At 39.9% G+C, this 22,597-nt stretch overlaps 1 protein-coding gene across 3 annotated transcripts in view; it reads right to left on the minus strand.

Moving 5' to 3' along the window:
- Nucleotides 1-22,597, minus strand: part of ADGRD1 (adhesion G protein-coupled receptor D1) — a 127,638-nt gene that overhangs the window by 41,465 nt on the left and 63,576 nt on the right. For all 3 annotated transcript variants that reach the window (XM_019620993.2, XM_010720036.3, XM_010720037.3), the window contains 4 exons: nt 18,715-18,788; nt 16,688-16,811; nt 3,733-3,836; nt 1,014-1,125 (listed from right to left, as the gene is read on the minus strand). In XM_019620993.2, coding sequence (XP_019476538.1) covers nt 1,014-1,125; nt 3,733-3,836; nt 16,688-16,811; nt 18,715-18,788 — 414 coding nt within the window. The remainder of the gene's footprint in view (nt 1-1,013; nt 1,126-3,732; nt 3,837-16,687; nt 16,812-18,714; nt 18,789-22,597) is intronic.

A 22,597-nucleotide genomic window follows, 5' to 3' on the forward strand; every position in this document is an offset into this window, starting at 1 on the left:
GGCTTGCTTTCTGTGAGCTATGGTTTTCAAAAAGAAAACTTCACTTGTAATCTCCACTTGTAAACATGGTGGACATTTCAACCTCAGATGTAGTCAACTATGGAAGAGATCGCTGTCTGAGATACATGCACAGATGGACAGATGGATCAGTGGATGGGTAGATAGGTAGGCAGACAGATAGATCCTTTGCTGCTCTCCACTGTCTCCATTTTCCATCTAAATCATTCCTTATTATTTTCTCCCTTGCACATTATCTTACACAGGATCTACCAACAAAAGAGTATGAACTTAGATTCACAAATTGTTTTTAGATCCTCAGGTAGTCATAACCTAAGTAACATCAGATATTATTGTTATTTATAAACTTAAGAGAAGCTCAAGGAATTCAATTTGAGATGAATATAAGCGCAGACCTGCACTGGAAAGCGCTTTACTTGCACTGGAAAAAAAAAAAAAGATTAATATAAACTGTTGGAGCAATGGCCGGCCACAATAGCAACCCATTACAAGTTTTGCCAATTACAAAAGTCAAAAATAGAGCACACCTGAGGTCTGTTTTAAAATCAGGTTTTGTTTCTGCCTTTTTCAAGTGGCACATTACATCAACAGATCTTATGTTTAGAAATACTACCCTACCTAAAATTCAATTCATACAAAAATTTCCAATACAGAATTCATACAGTTTTCAGTGGAGGAAATGGATGAGATACACGTAAACCTTGTCAGGCAAAAGTCAGTCGATCCATTTGAACATGCAGCTGGAACTTCCTCATTACTATAGTGACTTTACTATTTGTTGGGCTCACATTCCCTTCTGTTCTGCAAAGAGTCAAACATGGACAGACACTATGATAATGCTATTTGAATTCACAGAAGGCTTTATCCAGTGTTGTGGGATGGCATTTTTTGCTTGGCATGTTAAAAATGGGGGGTCTCACATCCAATAGACATTGTATGTGGCATTCATGCCATGCAGAAGTCTTGCAAAAATGTCATTGCTCTGTCTCACTTACTGTTCCAGGGCTGAACTGAAAACTGGTGACAAGCAGGATCTGAGCTACCAGGACAGCAAAGGACAGGTTGGCATGGATATGATAGCGTTGGTTGCGGATGGTGCTCACAGACCTGGCAGAAGACAGAAAGGTATGTGAACAAAACAATATTCTGAGATGCATGAACATATTTATGACTCATCAGAAATACTTCTGATTGGCTTTTGGTAAATTGTTCTGGTGGAGTGTCTGCTGAGCACTTCTTCCACCAGGTCTGGCTTTCTGTATATTCTGTCACCATCCCAAAAGCAGTAGAAGTCTGATTTGCACATTAACTAGCTCTGCTAATTAGCTTTGACTGGCTATTAACAAAGAACTTGATTCTAAATGGTGCTGAGTTGTCAAGAAAATCAGATCTGTGCCTCACAGAAAGCATTCAGCAGTTTATAACACATAGCCCACATTCTGGCACTAAGTTTCTGTTTGTGTTTTGTTTGTATTTGCCTGTATTAGAAATAAGTAATTCAAAAACCTCCAGGTACACTTCTGGATTTACCACTATCAGCTTTTTAGCACGGGAACTATGGCTTCATACACATATGGATGGTGCCTATCTTGACAGTGCACTGAACAAGATTACAACATTATTTGAACCTCTCTCTCTTGTCTTTGAGAAACTGGCTGGAAATTTGACAAGAACATGCTTTCCTGGGAGTATTCTGACCTTTTGCTTCTGTAATCATCCAAAAACAGGAAGTAGGAAACAAACAAAAACATTTATCCAAACATTTCAGGCCTTTTGCATAAAGAAAAGAACGGTAGTAGAGAGAGGCTTTCTTGTTCAACATATGGCCTGCCAGCCCCGTCACTATCAGGAGACCTAGACCATTTGGCTGCATGAATGGCACAACTTCCTTTGCACAACAGTATGCGCTTCCATCTTTTCTTATGCTGCATTGTGATGACTTTTGTAACAGCTGGTGCACATTGTGCATGCCCCCTTCAGCGGGGTAGCATAGGCTCAGCAATGCAGCTGACGTCTTGCTATTAGCCCTGTACTTCCAGCACAGCTTCAGCCACTGCTCTGTTAGAAAGAAGCGAAGAGGGAGGCAAGAAGAAATATTGATGCCCTAAAAGTAATTTTGAAAGACAGGTTGTGCTGCTTGGTACCAGTGGCTTTCTAATAAGGAACTTCATGCAGTCACACAGTGGAACATCATTCCCCAGAAGGCAGGCAGGACTGCCCTCCTGGGAAGCAGCCTTCCTTGCCAGTACACAGAGAAGCAAAGAACTTGCCAGATTCCTCTCCGCTTACCTCATGATCATCTAACACTACATTGCAAAATTTCACTTCAGCTGTCTAATGAGGCCCTGCTCTCCAGTGAAAACCTAATCAAATTATTTTTAATTGGTAGTTTGAATGATTCTGTATGTAGGTGGGGTGCTTAACACTGTGATAGTCAGCCAGATCCAAGCTCTCTTTCCAAGTATGCTCAAGGAGTTTTCAGCCCAGCTGCAGCAGTACCAGCTCTTTTTGCTCATTTTCCTCTCTAAACACTAATATCCAGTTCTACACTCAGACAAAAAATGGAGCAGATCCTTCCCCTTTGCTAAATACGCTAATAGCACAGTGCCAATTAGGCAGACATTGGACTTGTTTAGGGTGGATTTTGCCACACATTACACACTTACTCCAAGTATGACCAACACGTATCTTGAGACTTGGAAGTAATATGGCTATTGGAACAAATAAACGTTGCAATCAGTTTACTTTGTTTAGCAAGCCCTTTTTCCTAGAAACTGGCCTCTCAGCATGGTTTGATGCTTAACAAGCAAGGAGACGAGAATCACATTCCTTGATATGATCCCAATCTGCTGCACAACCTTGGATGAGTTACTTCACCCCTTGTTAGGTTTTCTATTATTTGTTTAGATGGAAAATTCTATGAAAGCTTTTTTCCAGAAATGTTTGTATCGAGCTTAGCTGGGCCTCAAACTCAGTTGTCACTGCTAGAACATAAATAGGCAAAAAGGCCCTAAAGCACCCATGGCAAAAACCTTCACTGTGCATAAAGCCCCCAAAGGGGCTGCTGTGTTACAGGTGTGAGGGTGCAGAAATTCAGGGATTTAAACATGAGCCACAGAGTGAATTTCACACTTCATTCTCCTTAGCAACGTGTTAGAAAGCCAGCCTAACAGAGAACAAAGATACTCAAAATTAAATGTAGGTCATGTGGTGTAATTGTACACAGTATTTAGGAAATAGAAACGAGGCAGCTGATGTTGACTGAGCCTTCCTTTCCAGACATACCTAGGTAGTTTATAAATACACTGCTTTACAGGCAAGATGTAAAGCAGAAACTACTGCTTCTTTCACCCCAAGCAATCCAAAGATAGTTCTGCTGGGGAGATCCTGTAGTCCTTGCTTCTGACAAGCACTCCTACAGCCTCCTTGCAAGATTCCTGAACATGGCAAAACGTGGAGGGTTTTAAAAAAATCTAAAAATCTCTCATAGCATGAAAATAGTTTGCTATATAGGGACCACCCCATTTTAGGAAATTAATTTAGAAATAACCAGCCAGTACCAATACATGTGCAGAATCTAATTAAGGGTGGTTGAAAAATTAGTAGCCTTCGTTTTATTCTGGGCCTGAAGGGATCCAAACCAGTGACCTGAAAGGCACTGTTTGGCTTTCTGTACCACAGCAGCTCAGCACATATTCAGTTAAAATCACTCACGACAATACAGCAAATGTGACCAGCGTGATCGTCAAGCAGAAGATGGACAGAGCACAGCCAATGTAAGTGATGGAGGAGAGGGCCACCTGGTGTTCTCTTGTTAGCTGTACACAAACAAAATAAAAAGAAAACCTTTTAGTTGATTTATTGCACCACCAAACCACAGGTCAGCCCCCCTGCACGTAGCATTTCCTCTTCCATATACAAGCTGATGTTCATGATCGTTCACTGTTCTTTCTAACGCGCAAAGTGAAGAGCTGTCTCTGAATTGTAGTCACACAGCCAGGGAATCCACGTGCCCATGGCATTTTGATTCCTTGTTGTATTTCATAAATCAGTATTTCCTCAAAATGAGTTTGCTTCTTCACAGCAGTGATAGAATCAAGCCTGATTGAAGCAGCTTATTGGGCTGCACAAGCAGTATTTAGCAATGGGATATTTCACAGCTTGCAGGGCACTCTGCTAATGCTCTCATGCTGCAATAATTTACATCTTTGTGCAAATACCAGAAGTGCTTCACAGTGGTGAGAACTGACAAACCAAGATAACCCATAAATCACGAGCCATTTATAGCCCACTTGTTTTGTTTAATGTATCATGTTTTCAGTGCCTGTTGAAGGGGCTGGACTAACATCCACAGCATGGAAAACCAGAGAAAAGACCTAGTAAGAGCAGCCAGCATGTAAACCTTTAGCTTCAGCCTCTGTTTTTACCTACAGGCACCTTTTGTAAAAGTAATTCAATTTTCAGACATTTAATCTGTGACTCCTCAGTACACAGCACTACAGTTCTTGTTGAAACCTGGATAGATTCAAAGGAGGAGCGACAGTTTGTTTTCACCCTCCATCCTAAATTAATCAGCAAGTATGCCTTAATTTTCCGTGCAAACCCTCACAGAAGAATGACAAAAAAAGCCACACCTAGCAAAGGGAGCCAGGCGGTGTTAATATATAATAAGTAGAACAGAACTAGGCAAGAAAATTCGTTCTCATCTCAGAAGAATTTTCAAACATTTCTCCTGACTTGAATTAGGATAGAGTTGACATTTTCATAAACTGAACATTTGGGGGAAAAAAAAGTAGTCAATCAAAAAGTTTTCATTTTGATGTTTGAAATACTGTGTTCTTATTTCCTGTAAGTGAAACTCCTAGCTGAAAACTCATTCAAAATATTTATTCATTCTGAAAAATACTGAAAGGAATGATATTTTTTCCAATTTTTTTAAACGCAAAATCTGATGAATAAAACTGATCCAACTCATAGTTTGGAGTTTTCCATTATTTCCACACACACACTTTACGTTCCCCCACGTAAAGTATTTCATCAAAGATTACTGACCTCATCAGTTCTACTGATAAATTTCCCCCTGAAATTTCTTTTAAAGGAGAAAAATAAATGTTATGTGGCTGTAAGGACAAAAAAAATCATTTTAGATAAAAGCAGAAATGATGTGCTGTATAGGTACGTTTTTCCTGTAATGATCCACCAACAGCATCAGCTCACGTGCAGTTTCATGGCAGAACAGATTGTGGCTCTGGGCAATCTGAGGACTATTAAGTGATACAGCAGCAGCACTGAAAGACAACTGTTGCTATGGTGTTACTGCTCCTAGGAAATATGCTCCTTAGTAGCTTTTTTCTCTGTCAGCCAAAGACACATTTCTTGTCCCTGGCTTGGACAGCATCAATTACAAAGACAAAAGAGCTCTGTGTGCTGGACTATCTTAAAACGTCCACATAATTTCTGTGAAACGGAAGCCACATATAGCTATTCTTCACAGATTGTTCCTGAAATAGGAATATCTTGTACAGTAAATTGGGTAGCTTTAAAATGATTTCCTCATCAGGGATATTCATGTCCAAAATGAATGGGCCTTATTCCCTGATCGCTCTGATACACATCCATTTCTCTTGCTATGGGTGCTTTGCAGTTCTCCAAAGAGGGAAGGGGATCAGAGGAAGCTTTCCTGGCTTCAAGTCACTCAGGAATCAGAATTTCTCAGCATTTTAAGGCTTTCTTTCACTCCTTTCTTTCCCAACAAGAGCAGCCAGAAAATGCTTTCTCTGGGTTTTAGCCCTGTCTTCCTCCAGAAAACAGTGCAGGGCAAGACAAGGCGTGAATCAGACATTCCCAAGTGGAGCCTGTATGAGTTGGAAACCACAAATAAAAAAAAAAAAAAAATCACTCCTCCATAAACTGTAAATAAGTTATTCGAATCTAAAAGAACTTACATAGGTCCCTGCATCTGTGAACTGGAAATTGCTCTTGCCTCTGGTAAACAAAATCTGACAATGCTCTAAGATCAATACCTACACCTGTCTGGTAACAACAGTGACATCAAAAGTGACATCACTGTAGTTCGATTTCTCATCTTGCATAGTATGAGGGACACAAAACATAAAGCATGAAGTAGGTAGTTCTGAATAATTTTTTTGTTTGTAAAGGAAAAGGTAGAGCCCTGTAATAGCTGTTCTCAAATTGAAGAGCCAGGTTGGAGTTGTGCAATAGTCCCTGCTCACATTGGCTGCAGCCACTGCAGCCAACACCTTTTGGTAAATGATATAAATTGTGAAGAAAGGATACAGCACGAAGAGGCCTGGAATGATTTGCAGGGTGTGCAGCCTCATTTCTGCAGACAGGTGTATGGTGTGGGAGAGAAGAGTCTTTGTTTAAAATATCAGGTCTCTACTAACTTCTCACAACCCAGCTATTACAGCACAGCTAGACAGTGTGTGTTTATGTTCATTGTAAGGGATAATAAGCAGTTTTTAGTTTTTATTTTTAGAAATACCTGTACTGTCAAAGCATTGTGTATCATCAGTCGAGAAACAATTTCCTGTAAGTCCCCATGCTCTGAAGTGAGCTGATTTCATCTTACCTCAGCTTGTCTTTCTGCAGTTTTTCAGACTTAATGCATGACATGGAATGCAAAACACTAATTTGGCATGATCGTATAGTCAGCACAAAAATGCTAATCAGGCTGTAATGCTATTACTAAAGAAAATAGCATTAAAAAGTAGCAAATAAAACATCGAACAATCTGTGAAGTAGTCCCATGAGCATGATTCTCACACTTGTCCCAATCTACATCAAATTATTCTTTGCTTCTCAAAGAATTTGCTTTGAGTGCATAAGGTCATCTTCTGAAGTCTGCAGCAAGCTGAAGCACTAGGAAGCAAGTTCATGCAGTCATGAGTGTTAGTAATCATGAACACTATTAAAAAAAACAGATGTTTCTCAGTTGCACCTTTGAGAAACTGTTACATCAGAAATTCATACTCCATATAATCCCCCCACACCCTTTTTATCTTAGCCTGTGACAGCCTTTGCCTTGCACGTGTCACTAATAATGTGAACAGAGATCTGGCAGTTTCAGCAGTTACACACATCTGAAACATTATAGACTATTGTCTTACCCCACTTTTACCTTGTAAAAGAAGTTAGTACATTCCTTGACAATTTTATTTTGGAAACTCACAGGCAAGCGGATGGCCTGAGAAACAACCCTGGAAAGACTACAGTTCAGACTCCAAATATATATTTTTCTTTTATGATGTTGTTAATAACGAGAAAACGAGTGACACCTAACTCCTCAGTTTAAAAGTAACTGCACAGGAAGATGAAAATATATTATTATAATGAGATGGTACTTTTCATCTCCAGAGCGTCTGGAAAAGGTCAGTTGAAGCTGAAAGACTCGTTCAGTAGGTTACACACTGAAAATTGTTTTGTCTGTATATAGATCAGGAAACCTATTTCTTTATGTAATATTAACAAGCAACCACATACACCACAAAGCACAACAATCTGTCAAAAAGCTGACTGTGCTATAGAGAAACAAATTATCAACAGATCAGATCAGAGCATCTGTCAGGGCAGCACGGGGCTCTTTTCTGCTCAGCATCTCCTTCCAAGTGTTTCTTTGTTTCCTGTGAAATCTGTACTCCTGTTCCTGTTTTTCACTCTTCATCCGACAGTCAGTTAATCCCCATTTCTCCTTTGCAGAAGGTGCACCAGAAGGTGCACTTTCAGCTTTGTCTAGAGAAAGGATATTTTGGGGGAAGTACTGATCTATGCTTTTATTTTTTACATACTGCATAATCCCCTCCATGTCTGCCATTAGAGACAACACATCAGACACAGGGCCGAGTTCAGGAACCTAAAACAAGGTTTGTTACAGATGAAAAGTTTTGTCTGTATACCAAATTATGACTTATGACTTCTCAATTTAGCCACAAAAAGATTATTTTATTTTCTAGTCCTCTGTTACGAAAAGCAATTCACCTTCTTCCAAAAAACAGCAATTTTTGAACCAAAAAGAAGTTTTACAGCCTTAAGAAATGGAGCCTGCATTCTAAGAACTATATCATACCCACGATTCGTACTTTAGAGTATTAATTACTGGTACAGCACAGAATGTGATGTGTTTATATAGCATAAGCATTTTATAAAATTTATTTGTTTACTGGTGGAAATGCAAGGTATGGACGCTGTACTTTGCCATAAGTCTTAGCATAAGAGCAAATGATACTTTCCTGTTCCTCTTGGTCAGCTTTCCATGTCAAAGAAGCATTACCATCATGAAGTAACTTGCAGTAATGTACGCTTTTTGCACTGTTTACTAAACTGGCTGAGATCTGCCATGAAATATCAGCCACCAGCCTGGTCTGAAATCTACACTGTAATCCTTTTGCAAAGGCTTGAAATGATTTCTGATGAGACGTTTCTTGGGGGTAGGGAAGGGAGGAGAGGTAGGGGTGAAAAATTAAGGTTCAGCCAACCCTCTTGAAGCTGCACCTTTAAAATGCAATCTGAATCCAATTAAGAAAAGGATGAATAATTAACTTTGGCAGCCTGAGTGTTTCAGAGACATTAAAACGCTGGCCTTGGCTGATGAAGCTAATGGTTTTAATTGCCTCCAGAAAGGCTGCTGAAATTCAATTTCAGTCCAGTGAGGCCTTTATTTATATATTAAATAATAATAACAATACAAATCACTGTTTTCCTTCAGCTTGCCAAGCACTTTGTTATGTACATAACATTACAGTTTGTTTTTTTTTCAAATTAACATCTGTGTTTGGCTCAGGAGGCTCAGGCACGACTCTGGTGGGGCCACACCTATGGGGGCTGCACAGTCGTTACTCACATTGGGAAAATATAACTTGATTCAGCCACAGTATATCTAATACCACAGAAAAAAAAATCTCCGAGAGTCATGCCCTGCACTGTAATCATCTTTATCAGACATTTCCAGCAGAACAGCTTTTGAATTCCCATTCTCTATTAATTCCACATCTCCAAGTGATCAGCAGTAAAGTGCTACAAAGGGGACCTTTCAGGGTTTGAAGGAACATTTTTCTCCAGGCAGACCAGCCTTGTGGCTGCTTATTTAAAACTTTTCACTGTGACATGTAAAATTTAGAAATTTCCAAATGTCTCTGCTGAGGTGTTAATTAGTATTTTTTAAGGCCTACATAGACTTTTAAAGTACTTCTGGGCAAGATGGCATCAAACAGTGGGTAATCTGCTCATTACAAATCTCATCCAGCAAGATATTTGTTCAGTTGAAGCCTGAAGGAAGCATGGTGGGGGGGAAGTACTCCAATTGTGAAGTTTGGAGATCAGAAAAGTAGATAATTGTGAGTCCTTCCTCAAGTCTGTGTTTGTGTAACAAAAAGCAGTGTGCTTTTCTGCCTTCTTTCCAGGGCTAAGACTTTCAGTGGTCATAGAAAAATGTTGAAGTGTTATACTTAGAGCAGACCATCCTATGTGAATCTGAAGGAGTAACTTTTCCCCATGCACCTCAGATTTATACATCTGTTCTCTGCTTTCTGTTCCAACAAGAGCTGTTGTCCAATTAACAGGCTAACCAAGCCATGAGAGAGGCTTAGGAGGAGAAGAAAAGCCCGTGTGGGTCCAGCAGCTCTAGAAGGCCAAGAAATGATGGTCTCCTGCCAAACCAAGGCTGAGATCTTTTAGAGCAGTCGAGGATAATTAAATACCCAGAGCCCAGCACAGTTCAATGAAAATGAGTATGTCCACCTCCCCTGTCCCAGCCCTGGGCTCTGATTCAGAAATGCCTGTTTCGATTTGGGGCTGCAGCAGCTGTGGAGGCCCTAGGTGCCCCGAGCTCCCTGGCAGCACACTTTGGGGGAGAAGGGGCACCCAAGGTTGGCAGCTGGGGCACTGACCTTGAGAGCATGGGCGGATCAAGTTCAATGATGTTCAGCAGAGAACAGTGATGAGTAGAGGTGTGGTGTTGTAATATTTTCATACTACGTGGGGAAATCCTTTAGTCAGCAAGAATATCTAACTGCCAAACAGCTCGGTGCTTTCATTTCCAACCTAGGAAGAAAGTCTATGCTATTTTGTTAAGCATTCTGATTACAAAAGAGTCTTATTTCATGCTCCTCAAACAAAAGAGCTGTTTGACCATTAACGCATTCTTAAATATTTGGTTCCTCCAAAATAGAAAGCAATTTTTTGTTCCTTTCTGCTCAGTGAAATTCAGTAATTGCCAAACAATTCTCCAAGGGATGTCAAGGGTTTTTGTGTTCTGCAGCATTAGTCCAACTTTTTCTATGTAATTCTATGGGATTAAGGACAGACCCAGAGAGTCTCCTATTTCCTCCTATCAAAATTGACAGAGCTGCGCTGGCGGAGGAACAAAGGAGAAGAATGAATGATGGCTCTGAGTTAAAAATCAAGATCGGTGCTCCATTTTCAGGAAAGATGAGCATGGGTGTAGTACAGACAAAGACATACAATGCAAAGTCACTCTGTGAGCACATCAGGGAGATCCTCCATGGGGGCAACACTGACAGCGATAAAATGGAGGGGGAAGTGGAGAGAGTGAGAAAGAGCAAAGAGGAAAGCTTACAAAGCGATGTGAGCATAAACACAGGCTGATTTATCTGTGTTCATCTGTGGGTAAGGGCTGACTAAACTGTCTGAGGAGATCTCTTCAGTTAAATAAACTGTCAGCGGTAATAAACAGGGACAAAACATTGCAATGCCTATTCAATTTTTAAATATACAACATACAAAAAAATTACTGGACTAAGGCACTATTCTTTTTTATGTTCTCAACAATGAAAATCATGCTGAGAAGAGTAATTGTGTTAAAATAACAAAACAGCAACAAACCATGTTGCTTCCATTTCATCATCCCATTAAAGTACACAATCTGAACAGTCTGAAAAATTTAAGAACAAAAGTTATCATTTCAGACTGCTGTTTTAACGTCCTCTGAGTGCAATATTTGATTAATAGCTGGAATATTTGATTTAGGAAAATACTGCACCAATCTCACAAATTATACACTTATGCCCAATATTTTTTAAGCATTTGACAGTGTTAGGATGTTTTCAAATAGTCTTTACAAACATGAATAAATGCACTTTGTTCTTTCTCAGTCAGGCATATATTATCAAAAATTGCTCACAAAATCAGCTATAGCATTGGAAATTAAAATAAAAACACAAATGTTTCCCCAAAGAAAATAGTGGGATTTCTTTTCTTTTATGAATAGACGCCCATACACAATTCTCAAAGCTTCTGAAAAACCCTGGGCTCCCTGATAAGCTACAGGTTGTCTATAGATCCATCTGCAAGATCAAGAAGTTCTACATATTTTCCTGTTCATAAATTCTTCTGTTTTCAAGCCCAGTGGTGGGCATCTTGAACTGCATTGTTTGGTCTTCACTTCTGTATCGAAAACAAGATCTCCAAATGGGATGAAATACAGTTCTTCCTAGTTTTAAAAATGCAGAAAACGTGTCCAATTAGTTAAAACCATTACTTTGTTGTGAATGTCCATGCACATGTCAAGTAGTCATTTTTACACCCCCAGTTGAAAAAAGACAGAAAGAGCAAAGCCCCTCAGGTAAAACCAACCTAAAAGAATGGTGTACTACTGCTGCGTCCGGTATTGCTCACTTACTGGAGAGGGACCCAAACTTCACGCTCTATTTTTGCCGTGGGGACAGTGATTTCTCCTTTCTAAGGCTTTGGAACTCTAGGCCCCAGGTATCCACCATGCTTTTGCTGCTGAGATGACATTTTTGTGGCAGATGGTACAAATAGCCTGGCATGCCCAGTAGTTGTTGGATCACTATAAAAATAAAATGTGCCAGATGGCTGGCATGTTTGCTGGCAGCAGCACAGGACCCCACTGACTGTTGAGAGGAAGTAAAGCTGCCCAAAAAGAAATAATGGCATTTGACTTTTCTTTGGAGTGCTTTTGAAATGTGGCTTGCTCCACGTTGGATTTGACTCCTGCTGGCTAGAAGCACTCTGTGACATTCCTCTGCATGACTGTGCAGGAGGAACATCACCCACATCTCTCCTCCTGATGTCAGCTGTCCTTCCCAACCCAGGCGTGGGCATGTTCCTCTCCAGCAGGAGGTACCATTTGTTGCAGGTTGAGATCTACCCAGCTCCTGTGCAAGTGGAGGATGCTTAACTGAGGGAACATCTCATCTGCTGTCCTCTGCTGTTCCTATTCAGGTTCAAGTCTACAAAGACTGTAGTACTTCGAGAAAACCACCAAAATATCACTCCGGGTGCTCTCCACTTGGAATTTTTCCAAAAGGAGCAAACATACATCAGTTTAGATATACCAAACAAAATGGCTTATTTATTTTTCCTACTGCAGCTATATTAATGCATCTTTGTCTCCCAAACTGTAGCACTGCAGGGCAGCTGGCAATACAGATTTGCTCAGACAGCAGGAAGCACAGAGTGAGGTGAAAGGTAGAACACAGTTCTGCAGATCAAGAAAGGACAAAGACCGGCATGAACCCCTGAGAGTGCAATTTCAGCAAGGATTTGCTACATGGGACGTTTTTGCTTTTTCTCAGTTTCCCCGTCAGAAAGAAGAGCATAAATTAATTGGTTAATATCTGCACAACTGCTCTGAGCATCCCACTGACCTGTTTTGTCAGAGTGGTGCTTCTGTAAAGTTCTCAATCTTACTACATCGACCAGAGTTGTGAAAAGGCTTCTCAATAGTTTCCATGTTCTGATGGTATCCTGGCCTTAACTGCAACCTCACAAAGGCAATCAAGGGCTGAATGTGTTCCTTCAGGAACAATCTGCTCATCGTTAGTCACATTTTATCTTGGATTTGCTTATTTATTTAAACAAATTGATTGCCACAAATCTCCAAAACTCCATGCAAATGGTATGATAAATGAATCTCCGTAAGCAAGTCTAATTCTGGGCCAACCATAACAACAGAGTGGTGAAGACACGAATAATTTTGGCACTCCACGTGGCCAGTTCATCGGCAGGCTAACAGGTCAGTGCCAGCCTGACATTTCAGTGCCACATGTTTGTAAGCTTTTCCAGTATTTTCTTCTCATTCCTGAAATAAACTTGTTACAACTGTGACCATCCTTCATGGCTGAAAGCAGCGAACTGCAGACATGGATCTCAGGCTCATCAGCAATATTGTTAGTACTGCTGTTCCACAATCATAGCAGCTTTAGCGCATTCAAGTTGTGCTGAAACTAATGTGAAATTTGAAGTAGTGTTCAACTACACTTGTAATCCAAACTCAGTTTCAGCTAATTCACAGCATTCAAATAAATTCTTCTCCACGCACTGTTGTATAGTGCACTGATTTAAAAGTGGAGGTTAATTTTCTCACATTGAAGTTAGCATTCCAGAATGTAAAGCTTTCTTTTATGCACTCTCAATTTCTTTCTCTGAAATACTGGGACAAAAATGCTCTTAAGTCTCAGAGCTCCTACCTCCCTACTTTCTTGTATTTCTGTTTAAATTAGGCCCACCTGACAGTCTGCCTCATAACTGCCTAACAACGTCAGCATTCCTTGTCTCAATATATTTCAAGTTTTCAAGAGAAAGCGCTACAAGATGCCAGATATCCTACAACTCTGTTCATATAAATGTCCCTCTGAAAGAAAATAAAATCTGTACGACACATTATGATTCCTCTCCAAGCCAGATGCATTAAGTATTTACCTAGATCTTTTCCTTGTAATAAAATTGCAATGATAAAGAATCTTGAGAATTTATAGTCACTCGTGCTCACAAGTGAATTGGGCCAGTGTTAGCAGGAAGGGAGGCACGAGGGCAAAATGCATCAAAGCTGGTGGGTCTGAATCATGCTATTGTTCTAGAAATGGAAAAAGCCAGACTTGATCATGGGAAGGGACAAAGAATCAACCAAGGAGACTCTTGCTTGAGTTTAGCATAACTCTAAAGACATAGTCACTATCCTTGGTAAACAACTGTCATCCAAACTCAGCTCCCTGCTTTGTTAGACATGCTCACCACAAGTACTTAAATGGAAGGTTATTTCTGAGGAAGGTTACTTGCTTAGAGACACCTCAGCTTTTTCTGAACTGAGAGAGCACTTCATGCTCTCCTGTTTTGAACAACAAATTCTCTTTGAATACTCGCAATGCCTAAAATACACTTATGCTTTTTTTCTTAAGCAAAAAGAAAATCAATCTCTTTCCCGTGGAGAAGGGCCAAGTACATCAGAACACATATCACACTGAACTGGTCTCGAGCATTCATGGATTTCCACATCAACATGGTTCTCTGTCAACCAATGCATTATGTTAAAACCTGGGATTTTAAGTGAAAGAGGTTATAACAGAAAAAGATGGGTATTAAGGTTTCTATGCATCAGAGTGTCTTGGTCTACACGTCTCACATGAGATTTTACATCAGTTTTGTTTTCTAACTTATCATAAATAAGTAAAATAGGAGTTCAAATACATTTTACAAAAACTGGGACAAAATACTGAAAATAGAACCACTAAATGACTGTGAGAAACTGGACAGTGCATTCATGTTTCCTAGTTATGCATTTGAGATCTCTTTAAGATAGTCTGACTCAAAAAGCTTTGGTATAAAATGTCTTTGATCTCTAGTGACTAATACTGCATATTATTAAAACTTACCCCAACATCTCTTTAATCATAACAATCTCACATTTGTTTGTTTGAAAGTTATGGCTTTCAGAATTATTCCCCAATGGAAAATCAACTAATCTTTCACCAGTATGTAATTGGTGGATGCCCTGTTCAATTGTGCTTAAATCATTTAATCTCTGTATACTGCTCTTTAAAACAATTTTAATAATAGCATATTTCTACCATTCTATTTTTACCTCACAAGTGGGAAGCTCTGTAGGCAAAACTGCATTTTATTGTGAGCACAAAGTGTTCCTAAGAAAATGATACTTAGAAATGAGCTGGGATCATTAGGCGCTTTATAAGTCACAAGGACAACAAAGGGTAGATAAAAACTGGGAGATCTGAACAAGGTGCCCTCCCTCTTCGAATGGCTAGACCAGTACAGAGGGCTCTGGGAATTAATTTATTTGGATTGCAGACCATTCTGTTCTACACCCTTACCCCAACTGTGATGGCGTGACACCACGTAACTGGGATAATCATGCAAGCACTTGTGCTAACAGTGTTACTGAATCAGTAATTCCTACTGGCAGTTATGAATCATTCATTCCTTGAAAAATCTTTGCTGCAGCTCAGTGGGATAGCCCTGATTACCCTGAGCTGCAGCTCACTTTTCTATCTATCTGCAAGAACCACAAGCACAGGCAGCTCATCCTGCAGCAGCAGCTAGGCTACTGTATAAAATAAGAGCAAATCTATCATTCAAATCAATTAACAGGAGCCTGAGACATGGCCCACTACTCAGTGCATCCACACCAACCAAGCTGACAAATACCCTCTAGCTGTACCACAGAGGACACTGCACTTGTTAGTAGCACACTGTGATAAATGTCACAGTACGACTCCTCCTGTCCCACTGCAGTTCTTCTTCACTTGTTAATTTATATTGTTAGGATGGTGCCTGTAAAAAGCTGAGAATGTGCCTGAGAGTATAAATTTGACAGACAATCAGTATAAATTACTTTAAATGTATGGTCTGTAAATTATTTATATTATAGATTCATTATTTATCAGCTGGGAGTTTTCCAGAGCAGAGCTTTGTCGCTGCTTCTATAGGTCCTCCCTGACAGTAGCACACCAAATAAAGCAGTAAAATCATATTTCTCATGCTCATGGCAGTGCTGCCTGTTTGCCTGCTAAGACCCAGCAGGGGTTTGGCCTTTCCTGCTACTGAGCTTTGGTGAGGAATTCCTTCAGGAGGCACAAGCCAGCACTTCACCTGCAAGGAGCAACGCTGCCATCTCTGAGGAAATCTCAAGGCATCACACAGCATTATGAAGGCAAGAACATGTTCGGTGAGAAAAGTGATATGTTTATCATTAAACTTCATTTGAAAGCAGAGATGAGTATGAGAGTCAAGTAGAAAGCCTTGGTCACGTTCTGGCTGCAAAGAAGTAAATCTGCTTAACAACAATTTGGACAAAGGAACCGAGCATAGAGAAACTATACATAAGGGTTCAGTCTCTAAAACCTCCATTGCTTTCTCACACTTCTACACAAGTCTTTGCTTGGCAAGAGGGTGAAGAAAGAGTAGCAGAGAGGCACTTGAAAAGCTGGCAGGGAAAATGGTAGGGCCCAGCTGGCAGCAGTTTGCTTCACATGGAGTTCAAGCTTGGCTGTTCAAATTCTGCAAGTCTACTTAGCAAAAGCCTTGAACAGCCACATCTCAGCTGTCTTGGTCTTGAAGCGAATCATCAAACCCAGGCTGGTCTGTGCTGTGTTTTCCAGTGCTTTTCCTGTCTAATACTTTAAGAAATAGTACTAAAAGGGTAATAATAACGTACAGTACTTCAGGACTCCCACCTATCACAGAGATGTATGCTCCATTCAGTTCCCAAATATTTTAGAAAACATATATAGTCCAGAAGGATTAATACAACATCCCAGTAAACAAGCTGTAGATTAAATCTGAATAGGACAAATACGAGCCCAGTTCCAATCACTTATTGATGTGTGTGTATTTATGTTTTGTTTCCAACAGTTACTCTTTTGCTTAATCTCACCTTCAGAGGCACCACTTGCATCAGAATGGCGAAATTAGTGAGGTGGTTACAAAGACACACGGAGTAGTTGAGGTCCCCGCTCTCACGCACACAGCCTTCATTAGACCAAACTCCAGTTCCGTTGCTGCAAAGCATACAAAAATGGCACAGTCTCTACCGAAATGCATCTTATTCAGGTTAGTTTGACATATATTGTACTGTACAGGAGGTATAAAGGTTTGAAAGCCATTGTGGGCTTGTGTGCTCATAAACGCTCTTAGTGTCCTCTTAATTCCACCATGAAAATAAATAAGGAAAATATTGACCAAGAGGGCCTAAATCATACCCCTATCTGAATGTCACTAGAGATTACTTTCCAGTTTTATAACTAATGAATACCTACATTTCTTCATAACATTGTGCAACTCACTTATGACCCAGATTTCTGTATTTCAAGAACTATCATATCAGACAAGTCAATAATCTTGCAGAACTCAAAGCAGATTGTATCTTCTGTCTTTCTCTTATTCAGTGTCCCACTTGTCCTAACAAAGAAAGTAATTTAGACTGACTGAACATGATTTCTAGTGAGCTACCCATGCCAATCGTTTTTCATCATTTCACCTTCTGGGACAATGAGAGCAGCTCCTGCTCCACCGAGGATATGGCTGGCCTGGCCGTATGGCTCAGTCCCAGGGCAGCAAGGGATGTGATGCTCATAGTTTGCTTCCTGGAGCCAAGGAAAACCTGGAAAGCCTTGTGCTGACACAGCCCTGCCAGGAGTCCTGTGACAGAGCGGGAACATAGAAGCCACATCTTGGTGGAATTTTGGGCAACATAGGTCACTGCACTGTTTCGTAACTATTTATTATTTTTTATATTATTGTGGGTCCTGAAGCTAGACTGAGTGATGAATATTTCCATCGGAGCTTATTTTACAATAGGTAAAATAATCATCTTTCATTCTGTCCTTTGGGACCTCCGTGAATTCTCAAAGGGAGCCTTCTGCACATTACAAATTGCTTATTCTTTAACTACCATCCACCAGGGAATAAGAATATCTTGACACAAATAAAACTCATTTGGAAGGATAGAGTTTGTATTTCAGTTTCTGTCCCAAGGCACAGCCTCAAGGGCCCAAGCCTCAGTGGAAAACCACACAGGAACAATGCCCCAGCCAAATTAATTTGCTTCAGTAAAATCTGTTTTGAATTTATTGTAATTTGTGAGTAACCATAACGACAATTAACTGCTAACAGCTGGGACAGTTCAACATCCTTGAAACAAAACTTTAATAAAACAATTACAGTGACCTTCCTGTGTGCATGCTGGATAGGGCAGATCACGGCATCGCAGTCCTTTGCTACACCAATTAAGCTTATATCATTACAGCACAAAAAATATTAATCCCCATAAAATTCAAGATTCAGAAAATACTTTTTGTATTATAACTCAACAAGAGCAACATGCTCAGAAATCAAAAACAGGTTAAATAGATTGAGAGCTAAAAAAATAAAAAATGAAAGCTGTTGCTTTTCCATAGATCCCATTTTCTGAGTGACATTTAATTTATTTACCTTTCCTTTTAATTTGCATTCAGAGGCATAATGTTTCTTCATTGCATGCATTGGCCAAAATTCACAGCTCTTTAATACTGATCTCACATGGTATTGTGAAACAGGCAGAGATCCAGTGAAACCAATGGCTCTGCTGGAGGCTTGCCATCTAAAAACATCCAAGTGTCTGCCCAAATGGGTATATTCATAAACCATCATAAGCAGGATCAGTATCAGTCTGCATTTTAGTTTTGATTCCAAATTTTTCAAGCTCTCAATTCCCAACTTAACACAGGGTCAGTGAAAAAAAACAACTCCTAGTTATAGTACAAAGCCACTGTGAGATTGTATGTGTTGTAAACTAGTGCCTTCATTACTTTAACTACTTCTATAAAGGAAAGAGATCAAGAAGAAGATAGGCAACAGAAAGCATCACAAATGACATGCTCTTTGATTTAGCCAGGTTAAAGAACTTGAACTTGTATAACATACCTGTAGTCTAGAAATGCACAATAAAGATGGACTCTGTTACTCTTGTTTAGTGCTAGGCTGTATTGTCTGGGAGTCTGCAAGAAGGAAAAAAAAAGCCCTGAAGGAATGTTTTAAAGGAACCAAATTCCAATATTCAACTTGTTCAAATTCCTATTGTTCTAGTAACTTCAATGGATTTTCCTGATTAATCCACCATACTGAAAGGAAATTTTTTTAGTCCTCATGGCTTTAGCACAAACCTCACGCATGCAAGGGCTGCTATTGTCTAGAATTTACACTGGGATTAAATTCATGTCACTTGGAGTCAGAAATTGACATCTTATTGAAGTAACAGCAAAACAGTCTTCCCTGTTGTACATAAGCAAAGTACAAATGTGTGCACTCATTTTTACAGCATGTATTTCACTTCTCTGGGTTTTGTTCTCTCTAATAAGGATCTCACACTGTAAGATGAATAACACTGAAGTACATACAGTGACCAACTCACAGACATTTTCTTTCCACAATACCAATTCTTTTTAAATATAAACCAAACTGAAGGAGCAATGCTGTAATCCAAGATTTTATTTTAATAGACTTTCGCATTATGACAACATAAATTTTATCTTTCACAAACAGATTTGGCAACATTCAATCTCATCCATTCAGAAAGGATTGAGCTCTGATTCTCAACTCTGTTACATCATTTTCATGACAAAATCATTCAAACAGTATTAGGATGAATTAGTCGTTTGTAACAGATAAGATACGCAAACAAGAGGTTTCCAGGATTTGTTCTACCTGTTTTAATATAAAAATCCTCCAAGTCTACTCTGTGTTTAATCCTATCTTAGGGCTGTTTCATTTTATCACAAGCACCTTCAACATAAATCCCTGATGAATTAATAGACCTCATATCATTATAGCACAAGGTCAATACTGCTGTGAAACTGGAACACAATCAAGAATTCTTCTCCTTGTTTTAGAGAAGAAAAACAACAAAACAAACAAAAACTGAACATGCTGAAACTTCATCAACTACAAGAAGTCTCTGAAACAATTTTCTTTCTCCTCTCCCACAAACCCAAGAACGTGTCAGGCGCAAGGTAGCACAGCAGCCTCCTTACTAATCATAATGAAGCTTTTCTGCCCAGCCCGGGGCATTCACGCTGGATTTCCACACACTTCAGGTAGCTGTGCTGTAGACAAAGCCATTTATTTCTTCTTAATTTACATCTGGGTAACGTAAATTGAATTTTCTTATCTACTTAAGCAACATCTCTGCATAAAACTTCTAATTCCCTAACTGACCCTGTTTTTCCTAAGATTTCATAGGAGAAATAGCTGAGATTGTAGGTCAAGTATTCCCAGAAGCTGAGCTCTGAGATCACAGACTGTCACCAATCTGCTGAGAGTCTCTGTTTTCCTCTGGCCACATCCTGTAGCCTCCTTCCATGATGGGAGCAAATTAAATGGTAAAACTGAAAGTGTATGAGACCAAAACTGAATGCAACCAGATAAAGAAAAGCTGGTTGCTCCTTGTCTTTCTCCTCCATGCTCAGAACACAAATTGACCCTGCTGCATTTTAGGAAGTTACTATATTTGAATCTATGTGTAATTCCAGCAGTGTGGTCTGATGACTAAGTGCCCTGACAAGGCACAATCCCACCTTTTGCTTCTCAGAGCATTTCCAAGGAGTACTAGTTCAGAACCTGCAGACAACTAATGATCCATAACCCACAGCTGGAAAAACGCCTTCTGCAACTTCAGTTAACATCAAGTTTTGTTGGCAAAGTTCACTTTGTTTTACCAGCAGAAAAGGCATGTAGCATAATGTTTGCCTGTTGTGCTGTACAGTTTTATATCTGTCGTGACGTAGCTTTCCTGAAGTGTGTAACTGAAAGCATTCATAGCCAGCTTGTATTAGGAATTACTTCACTTTTATGACAGACAGATGAGCGGCAGTTTAATAAAAAAGAAAAAAGAAAGATCTGCTGTAACAGCAAAGATTTTACAGTAAGTGTCACTTCTGACTTGTAAAATAGCTCTATATAAATCTTGACTCTTAATATGCTAAATGAAAAGGGCACAGCTGGGTCAGGTTGAAATCAGACGTAGTATTTCAGTTGTGTATCTTTTCACACAAATAAATCCCAGATGTATGTTTTCTCCTCAATGTCACTGGCAAGGGACAAATTACTGTTTTTCTCCATCTTTGACTCCAAACACAGATGTCACCAATTAGACGAAGAAGCACACCAGGGGAGGCTGCTCGGACTGCGAGCTGTCCAGAACTGTGTGCAAACACATGGACAAAAACTAGATATCTAACATGCATACAAATAGAACCCACACTACTCTGTCTATTAATGTTCCTAAAGAATGTATTGCTTGTTTTGACACACACAACCAGGCCTCACCAGTGCTGCTCTTGATAACTGCATAGCAGTCATCTTCTCGGACTTACGGAACTACTGGTAACAAAACTGTCAGCAGAATAGAAACTCACACAGCATATAAGAAACTGGCTACAACAAGGAATAAACCCTCATAGATCTTCAGCAGTTCTAAAGTACTCTGTAATCTTTGAAGAAACAAACTGACTGTGTCTCAATACTGTATTTCTGAAGTTAAACTGTGTGTGATGGCTTATATGTGACTTGGATGCTGCAGCACTGAGAATATTGATTTAATATCATTGATAACAGAGAACTTAATATGGAAGTAAGCTTTTGCACTAAGAGATTAAGTACTGGAGTGCTTATAAAAGCCTGTGAAAGGACAGTTTGTGCATCTTTTAGTGGTATGGAGAGGGAAAGTACTGGTACACGAAGAAAAATAGGGTCTGCGCATCAGTTCTCCATCATTTCAGTTCTTTACATAAATACTTCTGCATGAAGAGGATTACATGCTGCAAGATCAAAAAAGAATTACATTAAATGAAGCAAGTGTCAGGATGGTGGCAAGCAATAGCCAGGAACAGAACACATACCGCTGAGAAGCTCGGTGCAGACTTTGTTTTTCTGATGGACCAGGTAGCTTGGGGAAGTACTGTCTCTATTTACACCCCCAGCAGAAATACAGCTGTTCTGCATACCCTACACTAACCACTCACTCTCAGTAAGTTAGTAAGATTTCCGTGCCAGCCGCAGAAACTCATTGTATGTGTTGAGGATATATGAGGTATTTGCATGGATGGCGATATGGTCCTTAAACAGCTGGGAACTAGGCACGAGTCCATGGTTGGGGGGGGATGAGGCCAAAAAAGGAGGGCAGGGGGCTGAAAGGACTGCTGGAAACCTTCAGAAAAACCTAGTTGCAGGAAATGTCATGAGCAGAATTGCAGAAGAAAAACAGTCAGCCAGCTGCTGCTGGGGAGCCTTGCCAAGGAAGAGAAGCCAAGCAGAGGGTGGGGTGAACCTTTGTGAGATTAGCTTTTTTCTCCTCTCCTCCCCTGAATTTAAAAAGCAAACAAATACTTAGTGGCCACCAAGGGAGGAGGGTGTGCACTTGCTAATTCAGTATGTATTTTTCTCAAATGTGAAGGAGAACTCATTGGGATAGTTCTGCCAGTCACCTAAACGCAGTAGCTCCAAGCCCAAAAGTTTGGTGTTAGACTTACTCTTATCCAAATACTTGATAATTTATTCTATGAAGATAAATTTGGAGGTCACTTGACTCTGTTTACAAAACACAGAATTCTGTCTAATTCAGAGATTTTTGAAATCTTGTCATCTCAACATCCAAACACAACGGATTATATCAAAGGTGTTGAGAAAGGGCTCTAGTACTGACAGATCACTTGTTTTTCACACACTTCACAGCCTCACTGAAATATTCGTACAGGTCTGTGAGTCAGAAGCTCATTGATTCTAGTTTATGGATTAAATTAGAGACTAAGCT

Source organism: Meleagris gallopavo, chromosome 17 (genome assembly GCF_000146605.3).
Source record: "Meleagris gallopavo isolate NT-WF06-2002-E0010 breed Aviagen turkey brand Nicholas breeding stock chromosome 17, Turkey_5.1, whole genome shotgun sequence".
NCBI classification, from domain to species: Eukaryota; Metazoa; Chordata; class Aves; order Galliformes; family Phasianidae; genus Meleagris; species Meleagris gallopavo.